We start from the raw sequence: 12,079 nt of genomic DNA on the forward strand, positions 1-12,079 counted from the left end.
GCAATGGAAAAAATATCCTTGGGTGAGAATTAAAAAAAAAAAATTTAGTCTTTGCACAAAGAAAATTCCAAGCCCAGACAGTTTCACTGGTGAATCCAACACATAAGGAAAAAACAAACTGATCTTACACAAACTCCTCCAGAAAGTCATTAGGGGGAGAGGTAACTTCACGCACGGCTTCCCCTCAGACAGGCCTGGCTTCCAATTCAAGCTCTGTTGCTTTCATCTGTTTAGAGTTGTGTTTTGAGTACCTACTATGTGTCCAGCACTGTTCTAGGCACTGAAATTACATTAGTGAACAAAGCAGGTAAAACTCACTGTCCGCACCATGTTCTGCAAGGTCGTCAGGTGGGTCATTTAACAGTCCTGAGCCTCAGTTTCCTCATCCGTGAAGTGGGAACAGCAGTGCCCTCTTTCCTGAGAGCTGTCGGGACTCGCAGAGATAGTGAGGGGAGGGAGGGAGGCAGGCAGCCGGCGGTGGGCAGTTCCCCAGCATCCACTGATGCTTGTCTCTCTGTCGTGTGTGTACGTGTGTGTTCCACGGCCTGCCCTCTCAGGCTTTAAAATGTGTGTCAGCAGCAGCAGCAGCCACGATGAGGCCCCCGTCCTGAGCGACAAGCACCTGGATGTGCCCAACATCATCATCACCCCCCCGACCCCCACAGGCATGATGCTGCCAAGGGACTCCAGGAGGACAGGTGAGGCCACCCTGCTCAGCTGCCAAGCCAGGTTGGAGCTGGGGGGGTCTGGCTGGGAGCCCCCTTCTGTGCTATGAGTCTGAGTTCATGTCCCCATCCCCCCTGGGTTTATTAAAAATTTACCCTCGGTTCTCCACGGTGGGCCCCTCACGGTGGCTCAGCCTCAGCAAGATGTGGCATGTTAAGTAATTAGCTAGACAATCCCTGCCGGCAGCCGAGCGAGTGATGGATGGGGTTGGGCACGCTCACGAAGGTAAATGATGGATGTGCCTTCCCCCGCGAGCCTGGCCACTGGTGCTCCATCTTGCTGGCTGCAGAGGTTCAGCTGGACGGGACAGCTTTGGAAATGTGCCCACGCCGGGCTGGGGCTGATCTCTGGGCCTTCCGGATGCGGCTCACTGCAGGGAGGGGAGAGATGATGGAATTGTTCCCAGAGAGAGGGGGAGAGGGAGAGGCTGAAACCGGTGTCCCCAAGTGCTCCTCTCTAGATACTGTTGGAGCTGGCGGGACAAATTGTTCATCTGTTCACTAAATAGATTTATTGAGCCCGACCTGTGCTAGGTTCTGTGGGTGCTGTTGTGAATGGTAATAAGAAGAAGAAGAAGTAATGATTCTGATAGCAGTAATTGAGTCCTAATAGTAACTCTGAGTTAGGTCTGGTTTTCATCCCCATTTTATAGACTGGTAGACTGAGGTTCAGAGAGGTCGAGACACTTGCCATACAGCTGGAAAGTGGCAGCGTTGGGATTCAGACCCAGGCTGTGTGATCTGGAGCTCACCCTGTGGACCCCTAGTCTAAACGCCCTCCCTGTGGCTGGCATCATTCAGCCAACCAACCATCAAGACAGTCCTGGCTGACTCCTGTTGGGGACCCAGGCTGACAAAGCTGATGTGGAGCTCATGGAAGTCTGGTGCGGGGGACTTAGGCACACTTTTCCAGATCTGTTGAGTTTGGATCTCAGCTTGCACAGCAGAGCAGGTGACCTAGAGAAAGATGTTAGGCTCTGGGCCAGGCCTCTGCAGTTACTGGGGCTGGGCCATGCTCAGTAAGGATTGAAATCGATCACATTCCTATGTCACCTTCCCAAGTGGCAGGCACCAGGCTAAATGCTTTTCACAAATCTTATTTCTCATTCCAACCCTATAGGCTGTGAGTACTGTCTTTATCTCTACAGATGGGGAAGCTGAGGTCCAGAGAGGGAGAGGGACTCACCCAGAGGGCGTGCACCAAAGTGGGAGAAGAGCTGGGCTCCTGCTCCAATATCTAATCAAGAGCTCAGTGTGGGTAGTGGAGGCCCAGATCCTTGGCTTTGCCATTACACTCCCTTTTCTGAGTCTCAGTGTCCCCATCTGTTAAATAGGATCCTAACCATCTTCCCTGCTCCTGGGGCTGTGTGAGTGCAGGGGAGACTCGTGGTTACTCTATAAGGTCTGGGGGTTGAGAGCCTGGAGGCCCTGGGCACCCAGGGGGATTCCTAACCCTGGGAGAGGTTCCTTTTAAGCTTAAGCAGTTCCAGGGGCAGATTAGTGCAGAGGGGCTAGCACACGGGTCCCCTCCTGTCCTATCCAGAGGCAGATCTCAGAACTGACCCTCCACTTTTTCCACTCAGGGAAGGGAAGCATAGGAGAAAGGGTACAGGTTTGGAGTCAGAAAACCCTGAATTTGGATCCTGGCTCTGCCACTCATTAGCATGGGACTTTGAACAGGAAGCTCCACCTCCCAAGCCTCAGTTTTTCCATCTCTAAAATGGAGACAATAATAGTGCCTCAGAGAGGCTGTGGAAGATTAAAGACGAGGAAGGCTAAGGGCTGATTTCTGTGGGGTGTTGTAGATGTTCTCACCAGTGATATTCAGGAAAGACCACCAGGCCTGAGGGCTCTGAGTGATGATTAGCTACCTGGGGCTTCCCCAGACAGGGAGGAATCAGAACCCCAGCCCTGCCCAGCCACCTGCTGACTTGGAGCAGGCCATCTCTCTCTGAGCATCAAATTGTCATCAAAATGTCAAGCCCATTGGCCCTGGGCTTTAAGAGGCTGAGCCCAGGGTGGGCCCAGGGGAGCACAATCCCAGTAACCTAAGCCAGGGACCCAGGGTCTCAGCATTGAGTATGGGATGAGGGCTACCTGGGAATCCTGTGGGACCCAGCATCACTCGGATCCCCTCTCAACATCCGTTGACACCACTGAGGGGGATCTCAGAGAGCATCGCAAGGAGCCCAGAGGCACTGGCCCCACAGCTCCCAGGGAAAGGGGGCCTGAATGGGGTGGGGGATCTATCCACATGTTGATCCCCTCTCTGTCTTCTAGTCTGGCTGGAAGAGACGGGGTCATGTCCAGAGGATGGAGAAATAGACCCTGAAGCCTGAGGAAGAGGCACAGGTCAGGGATTTGTTGGCATCGATTGGCTCCTGGTCTGGCCATCCCTCGTTCCACAGGCCCCCAAGGGGCGTAGTTGCCTGGGACAGATGTGCTGAGTAAGATGGATGCAAGAGTAATTTCTCCACTTGACCAGAAGTGTGGCAAGATGAGCAAGGAATCAGCCCTGCACTCTTCCAGAATGATGTTTCCCTGGCCCCATTGAGTGGACCAGACCTCTAATGCCTACACATTCTTGCTGACCCCAGGGCCATGGTGTTGGCCATCGGGGTGCCAGGGAGAGGCTTTCTTCTGGACAAACACACACCCAGCATCCTGGGCCATGCAGACGGTGCCCAGGAGATCAACACATACGAGAACTTCTTGCAAAGGAGTGGCTACATTTTTTATAAGTTGTTTTACAGATATCAAAACAGTCCAAAAGTGATTTATAATTTTTTTTGCATTATAAATAAAGATCCTCTGTAATGAATGGTGAGCCCTGCTTCTTGGGCTGGGCAGAGGAAATGGAGCACCCATGGATACAGAGGTGGGTTTAAGAGAATCGCTTATCACAGAGGTCTGCCTGGTGATGAGCCTTTGGATAGTCTCGGGCCCCTTGATTTGCAGACTGCTGAGTGGGCCTGGACATGGCCAAGGACACGGGCTCATAAGTCACACCAACCTTGAGTCCCAGCTCCGTCCCTGCCACCTGCGGGATCCTGGTAATAGTGCATCTCTAGGATGGGAGGCACTGGTTTTGTATTATTTTAAAGAACGCCAAATTGTTGGTGTCCTTTCCCCATAGACTGTTCTGATCATGGCACATGTGTTTCGGTTCGTTTTCTTTGGTTTCTGTCAGAGGCTGGGTGGTTTATCCTGACTTTGATTTGTCCACTGTCGTAGCAGAGCCTGGGCCGTGGCCCTGGGAGCAAGGAGTCTATCTAGGAGGTGACCCTGGAGTACATGGGTAGAGGACAAGTGAGCGAAGTTCCAGGATTCCCAAGGCCAATGCTCAGGTTCAATAACTTGCTAGAACTTAACTAAAAAAAACAACTTATAGTCGAGGTTACGATTTATTACAGCAAAGCAATGTAGAGCAAAATTAGCAAAGGGAGGAAGCCTAAAAGGTTTGCTCCAGGAGAGACCAGGCATTTGAAAGCATCCAGGAAAGTCACACAAAACAGCACTTACTTCTCCCAGCAGTGATGGTGACACACACCCCCTAGGTGTTGCCTACCGGGGACACTCACCTGAATCTTGGTGTGCAGAGTTTTCGCTGGGGGTTGGTCATGTAGACATGTCTGACCACCCACCTGGTGGCCTCAGTCTGTCGCCCCTCTAGAGCTGATACCATGTGACCCAGGCCCCACCATTAATCACATTACAGGTTGTTCTGTGTGGCCCAAGGCCCAGGTAAACAAAGACATTCCTATCAGGCAGCAGGTTCCAAGGTTTAGAGGTCACCTCTCAGGAACCACGGGCAGCGGGCAGTTCTCTGGGCACAGTTCATTCTTCACTGCACAAGAATTGAGGCGGGGAAGGAGCCATCAAGGGGGTCTGGAGCCAGTCCCCCCACACTCACACCTGGGCACACAGGACCACTGAGTACCTGGGTTGTATGGTGGGCCCCACAGTCAGGGCCGGCTCTGTGGGCCTGCAACGTGCACTATCCAACAGGGTCCTCTCTCAGGTGGACCTGCACTTTGCTGTTACTGCCTGGAAATTCTTAATTCTTGCTGAGCAGTGGCCCACATGTTCATTTTTCAGCAGGTCCCCTGAATGATACAGTGGATCCTGCTTCTAGCACGCACAGCCTCTCAATGGGAGTGATAGCACAGGCACATTGTAAGAAGAGCATGTGGGATGGGAGATGATGTTGTGGCCATTTTTGGAACCACAGTCTGCCACCCCATTCATGCAGTTACCTGTCTCCGGAATCCCTTGGCTCCCCTTTCCCAGTCCAGCCCAGTCCCTGGGCAAAGCCTAGGTCCATTGCCTCCTGATGCTGCTCCACGCTGGGCCCTGCAGCTTGAAGTCTTTTCTGCCCCCTGGCTCTCACAGCACTCTTGCCTGTCCTAGAGCAAGTCACCCTTTCATATGTTCATAATCACTGATGTGCAAGTTATCAGAGGAAGGGGTGACCCCATCAGCTGGGACTCAGGATCTAGGGCTGATATACCCACTCTCAATCCTTGGACACCCTCACACACGACCCTTTGAAAATAAAGCTTCTAAGTCAGGGACGAGTTTTCACACACCAGTGTTATCCCAGACCTCACACTTAAGAGGTGCTCAGGATTTTTATTTGTTTAGCCCTCATATTGCTTGCTCTGTGCAGGACTGTTCTAAGCACTTTATGCATACTTTAACTCATGATACTCATGGAAACTGTGACATTGTGTATTAGTCAGTTTTCTTTTTGCTGTGTAACAAACAACCCCTGCTATAGACTGAATGTTTGTGTCCCCCCAAATTCATGACTTGAAACCTAACCCTCAATGTGATGGTATTAAGAGGTGGGGCCTTTGAAAAGTAATCAGATCCTGAGGGTGGAGCCTTCCTGAATGGAATTAGTGCCCTTATAAGAGATTCCCCAGAGAGATTCCTTGCATGTGAAGACTATGGACCAGGAAGCGGGCCCTCACTAGACCCCAAATCTGCTGGTGCCTTGATCTTGGACTTCCAGCCTCCAGAACTGTGAGTAAAAAATTTCTGTTTATAAGCCATCCAGCCTATGGTCTTCTGTTATAGCAGCCCAATGGACTAAGACACCCCACCCTCCAGACTCAGTAGCTTAGAACCAACATGCATTGATCTCTCACTCACTGGTCTCTGAGTTGGCCGTGGCTCTGCTGAGTGGCTGCCAGGAGTTGGGCTTTGTCAGGCTCTAGTTGGGTTCAAATCTGCTTCATGTGCCTCATTTTGTGGCCAGCAGCTACCAGAGTATGTCCTCATGGAGGATGGCAGAACCATGGAGCACACGCCAGGCCAGGCAAGTGCACTCACAACTTCTGCTCATGACTTGTGGCCCTAGTCCTGTTCCCTCTGGAACCCAGAGAGATGCTGGGCCTCAGGGCTGGGGCTGGGTGCTCACTCTGACAGCCGGCTCCATCCACAGGCCAGGGGGAGCCCCACATCTCCGTGGGCCCTGCTCAGAGGCCTACAGTCCACTCAGCAACCTGCCCTGGCTAATCACCACTTCATCCAGGCTTTTAGTGCCCATGGCAACAAGAAGAAGACCAGGCGGAAGGGCCAGCCTGAGGCTGCGCAAGACACTGGACTTGGCTTTCTCACAGAGGCCTCTAGAATGTTGGCAATAACGCTGGTGTCTGCAAAGCTGTGCTTGAGAGGATCCACCAGGCCCACTGGTGCCATCACCACCTGTGGAATTGCTGGGTCCCACATGGACTGGACCCTTCGTTAAAGGTTGGGTGCTGTCCAGGTGGGGTGGGGGCCTCTGTGGAGCTGGTTTAGAATAACAATTTATTTTGAACTCAAAACACAGCTCTTTGATTCATATTTCCTGAGTCGGTTCCTCTATTTCAATATATCCTGGGGGATGGTTACTAATGTCTGCAGTTTATTTTTCATCTATTTTTAATGCCAAAGCTGCACATACTGATTAAAACCAACAATAAAAAAGCTTTGTAAATGGCTCCCCCCAAAGTGAGGGGGGTAGCAGAGCAGGGGCTACAGTAAATGGTGACTGAAGAGGAAATGAATGGAAGTTAACAGCTCTGGCCACTGACAAAACCTGTTGCCCCTAACCCTGGTGTGTCCCCGGGAAGTTCCCAGTTTCCAGGAGGCCAGCAATGGCCGATCCGAGACTTGGAATTCGTACTATATGCTTCCAGGAAGAGAGGCTGGGAGGGGACAAAAGTGTGAAAACAGATGGAAATGTAATTTTTTAATGACAGCAGCAGATGGCAAAAAGACACAAGAGTGTGTTCGCACCATGTCGGAGCCACTTGAGAGCGCCTGGCTCAGCTGTGATGCGCACAGTGCGGCTGGCAGGATGGCTCCCCCGCCAAACCCTACGGGCCAGTGAGCCGCGGGGAGGAACCTGCAGGCCCTCCAGCGAGGGGCAGGGCATGCTGCCAGGCTGGGTGGGGCCACAGGAGGATGGGGAAATACCTGTGGCCACCTGGGTGGGGTCCAGCAGCATCCCTGCAGCTGGCTTTTCTGGATGCAGGCAATCAATGGGCTCTGGTTGCAGACAGCCCCTCCTTTCGGCCCCCAGGCCTGCTGCTCTAGTTCTGGCCACCACCACCTCCCACTCACCTGGACTTCTGCTCACAACCTCCAGGCGAGTCTCCTGCCAAAGTTGTATTTCTGCAGTGCGAATCTATTCATGTCCCTCCCCGACCTGCATCCCTCCGATGGCCTCCCATGGCAGTCGGGATTGTGCCCACGTTCTCAAATGTGGCTTACATAGCAGCCCCTAGAGAGCTGGCCACGGCATGTCCTTCTTGCTTTACTTCTTGCCACACTCAGCAGGGATAATGCCTCGTGGGATGGCCATGAGAAAAAGAAACCACTCCTGCCCTGGCTGGGTAGCTCAGTTGGTTGGAGCACCATCCCAATATGCCAAGGTTGCGGGTTCCATTCCTGGTCAGGGCACATGCAAGAAACAACCAATGGATGTATGTATAAATAAGTGGAACAATGAATCGAGGTTTCTCTCTCCCTCTCTCTCAATCAATCAATAAATTTATTTTTTTTATCACCTGAGCATATTTTTTCCATTGCTTTTCAGACAGAGTGGAAGGGAGAAAGAAAGGGAGAGAGAAACATCGATGTGAGAGAAACATATCAATCGGTTGCCTCTACATGCACCCCAACCAGGACCAGGGATCGAGCCTGCAACCAAGGTATGAAACGGGCCCTTGGCTGGAAGCAAACCCAGGACCCTTCGGTCCATGGGCTGATGCTTTAACCACTGAGCCAAACCAGCTAGGGCAATAAATAAACATTTTTTTTTTTTTTTAGAATAAAAAAATAAAAAGGAAAGAAAGAAGATCCTGCTAAGAGTAGGAGCCACTGCCATGTTGAACACAGCTGGGAACCTTACCGGCTCTAGGAGATGATGATGTTCAGAATAGGCACAGTGGCAGTGGGGTGGCCTAATTCAATCAGAGTCACCAAGGTCAGTCCTGCAGGAGGTCATATTATTGGTCATATTATCGTCTCCACATGAGAGACGATGCAGGCATGGGCTCAAGTCACAGTAGGAGCGGTGGCTCTTAGCCCCCTGGAGCCCAGTGGGTCTAATGAGGGAAGCAGTCGTGTCCTATTGGCAGAGCCCTGCTCTGAACCACACTGCTGGCATGTTTCAGCTGAGGCAAGGCAAGGAGGTCACCCTGAGGAGGCGTTTTGCATTCTGCATTTCTCTTCCGCTGCTATCGCTGTAATTCGAGCGCCCTTCTCAAGTGAGTGACACCACTAGCTACAAGCCAGTGCTTTTCCCGAGTTTCCCCAGAGACCACAGGAGAGAGGCTGGACTCAGTTTATCAGAGCAGTGGCTCTCAGCCTCGGCCCAGGCCTGAGCCCCACTCCACAGGTTCTGACTCCTCGGGTCCAGGCGTGGCCCCAGCACCAGGTAGATGAGTGTCTTGCACAGGCAGGGCTGAGAGTCCGTGGAGCTTCTCACCCACCCCCTGTGTTCTTCACTGTAATTCATCGTTTTCCTAGGCCACCTCTCACTATAAGAAAATCACTCCCACATGGCAGAGATTTAAACTAATCTAGGATTGAATGAGCGTGCTATGAGCAGGTGGACCGCAGGTCCTTCCCGGACATGCTCAACCCAAGATCACATGTGGGCATGCATCGGTGGGCTGCTGGCCCAGCGTCAGACACAGGAGTGAATGACCCTTCAAAGATCACGGTCCCCTGTCAGTCACTCATATTGCAAATGCTCAGTTTCCACACGTGGCCACTGTACTGGCCGGAAATGTATGAAACATTTTCATCATTGCAGAATGATCCACTGCTTTCAAAATCAGAAGTCCAGCCATGGCCAGTGTGGCTCAGTTGTTTGGATATCACCCTGTGCGCTGAAAGGTTGCTGGTTTGATTCCCAGTCAGGGCACACTCCCAGGTTTCAAGTTTGACCCCCAGTAGGGGGCGTGCAGGAGGCCGGCAATTGATGTTTGGCTCTCACACTGCTGTTTCTCCCTCTCCCATCCTCTCTCTCTAAAAATCAATAAAAGTTTTTTGGTTTTTTTTTAAATCAGAAGTCCACGTTGCTGGCTCATTTTGGAGCTCTGTTCTGCTGGCCTAAATTCTTTGTGACCAACAGTGATTGTACCGCTAACTACTCGGAGGAGGGCAATAGGTTCACAGCTTGGGGGGGTGTGTTAGGTTTCCCCAGGGAGCCTGGGAAGGCTTTTTAAAATAAACTTTTTCTTGGTAAGGATAGCTTTAGAGTTACAAAAAAGTTGCAAAGATAGTACAGACGGTTCCCATATACTGCCCACCCAGTTTCCCCTGTCGTTAATCTTATGTGACTCTGGTACATTTGTCGCAATTACCAATTTTGATACATTATTATTAATTAAAGTCCATATTTTATTCACATTTCCTCAGTTTCCCCCTAATGTCCTTTTTTTAAATTCTGGGATCCCATCCAGAATCCCATATGACATTGGGTCATCATGAATTCTTAGGCTCCTCTGGGCCATGACAGACTGTCCTTGTTTTATTTTTTTGTTAAATATGTCTTTGTTGATCTCAGAGACAGGAAGGGGGGGGAGAGAGAGAGACAGAAACATCAATGATGAGAGTAGACTCTCCTTGTTTTTGATGACCTTGACAGGTATTTTGTTTTTGTTTTTTGAGAGAGAGAGAGAAATATTGATTTGCTGTTCCACTTATTCATGCATCCATTGGTTCACTCTTGTATGTGGCCTGACCCGGGATCAAACCCACAACCTTGGAGTATCAGGACAACGCTCTAACCAACTGACTTACCCAACCAGGGCGACCTTGACAGTTTTGAGATGTCCCTCTATTGGGATTTGTCTGATGTTTTTCTCATGATTAGACTGGGGTTGTAGGTTTGGGAGGTAAAGTGCCCTTCTCACCCATGATATCAAGCGTGCATGCGGTCACCATGGCTTATCAGTGCTGATGCTGACCTTGATCACCTGGCTGAGGTCATGTTGGCGAGGTTTCTCCACTGTCAAGTTACTCTGTTTTTCCCTGTTTCCGTCCTGTTCTCTTTAGAAAGAAGTTGCTCTGGGCAGCCCACACTTCAGGAGTGGGGTGTTATGTTCCACTTTCTTGAAGGCTGGGCATCTATAGACATTTGGAATTATTTGGCATGAAGGATTTGTCCCTTCACCCCATTAATTTTATCTCCAACTCTTAATTCATTACCACATGGGGCATTTTAGCCTTCTAGGGGAGGCATTTCTTACAGCAGGAAATAATGGTAGGAAGGCCTACCTACCCCATCTCAAGTAGCACCCCACTTCCATCATTCCCCTCCTCCCTCCCTTCAGTTTTCCTCTTGTCTGCTTACTGTCTCATTCCTCCCACTTTAAGAGGCCAGGCATGAGACTGGGGATTTGGAAGCCCTCTCTGGATCCTGGGAATGGCTCAGAGGTGGACTGGATTGGGGCAATCACTTCCCTCTTCAGTTTTCCTCCCTATAAAAACCTCCTGGGGAGCATGTTAAGTATGTGGTTTCTGAGTCAGAAAGTCTGAGCCTGGAGCTCAGGGAAGGGCATTTTAAATAACAGCTTTATTGAAGAATAATTTACTCTTTGAAAGTGTACAATTCAGTGGTTTTTAGTATATTTATAGTGTGCAACCACCACCTCTATCTAATTCCAGAACATATCCACCACCCCAAAAAGAAACCCCATACCCATTAACAGTCACACCCCATTTCTTTCTCCCCAGCCCTGGTAACCACTAATTTCCTTTCTGTCTCTGCAGATTTACCTATTCTGGATGGTTCCATATAAATGGAATCATGCGTGGTTTTGGTGATTGGCTTCTTTCACTTGGCATAACGTTTTAAGTTTCACACACATTGTAGCAGGTATCAGTGCTTCATTCTTGTTTATGGTCAAATAATATTCCATAGTATGCATATAGGCCATGTTTTGTTAATATGGACATTTGGGTCATTTCCACCTTTTGGCTGTTGTGAATCATGCTGCTATGAATGGAAAGTCATTTAATGAGCCCTCCAAGTGATCCTGATGTACACTGGCGTTTAAGACTCTAAGACACCCCCATTTTTCAGTGCGTAATGCTGCACACTATCTCCTGTTCTCCCAACATCCCAGTGGGGTCAGCAGCAGCACTGTCCCCATTTTACAGACAAGGACAACAGGACTCAGGTGATGGGGACACTGGGCTCTGCTCGCTCTCCTACTCACCCTACTATTCCCCCTCTGAACCTTGGCTTTCCCACCAGCTCTTTTCCTTTGCTCTTTCACAGGCTGCAAAAAGCCAGCAGGGAAGCCTCACCAACTTTGGAACACAAATATTTGCCAGCGAAGAAAACATTCTCCCATCAATCAAAACCCAGACATGTTGGCACACACTCTCTGCAGATGTCTGAGGGAGCTTCTATTTCAGGAGGAGCCAGGTGTCCCAAAGCTTCCCCTCCTCCCTAAACACCCCAGGCTCCTTCTCTTCCTACCTCTTTTGCAGATGAGGAAACTGAAGTTCAGAGTGTTCACTTGCCCAGGGTCACACAGCTTCCCGAGGGACTTTCATTTATTTTCTTTGAAAGAATCTGTCTTGCCCTAGCTGGTTTTGCTCAGTGGTTAGAGCATCAGCCTGTGGACTGAGGGTCTGGGGTTCGATTCCAGCCAAGGGCATGTATCTCAGTTGCAGGCTAAATCCCTGGCCCCGGTTGGGGCACATGCGGGAGGCAACCAATCGATGTGTCTCTTTCACATCAATGTTTCTCTCTCTCCCTTCCATTCTCTGAAAAGCAATGGAAAAAATATCCCAGCAACCCTAAATGGGGTAGGTCAGGGGTCTTAGAGAGTAAAGCATGG

At 50.4% G+C, this 12,079-nt stretch overlaps 1 protein-coding gene across 2 annotated transcripts in view; it reads left to right on the forward strand.

The window, feature by feature from the left end:
* The window catches only part of CLMB (calcimembrin), a 29,465-nt gene extending 24,819 nt beyond the window's left edge, over positions 1–4,646 (forward strand). Inside the window, exons 4-5 of one of the 2 annotated variants that reach the window (XM_087826773.1) lie at positions 558–698; positions 3,006–4,646. In XM_087826773.1, the coding sequence (XP_087682899.1) occupies positions 558–698; positions 3,006–3,064 (200 nt within the window). In that variant the 3' untranslated portion in view covers positions 3,065–4,646. The remainder of the gene's footprint in view (positions 1–557; positions 699–3,005) is intronic. The other variant, XM_087826772.1, reaches the window with a different exon arrangement.
* Positions 4,647–12,079: the final 7,433 nt, after the last annotated feature.

Source organism: Miniopterus natalensis, chromosome 18 (genome assembly GCF_054644295.1).
Source record: "Miniopterus natalensis isolate mMinNat1 chromosome 18, mMinNat1.hap1, whole genome shotgun sequence".
Classification (NCBI taxonomy): Eukaryota; Metazoa; Chordata; class Mammalia; order Chiroptera; family Miniopteridae; genus Miniopterus; species Miniopterus natalensis.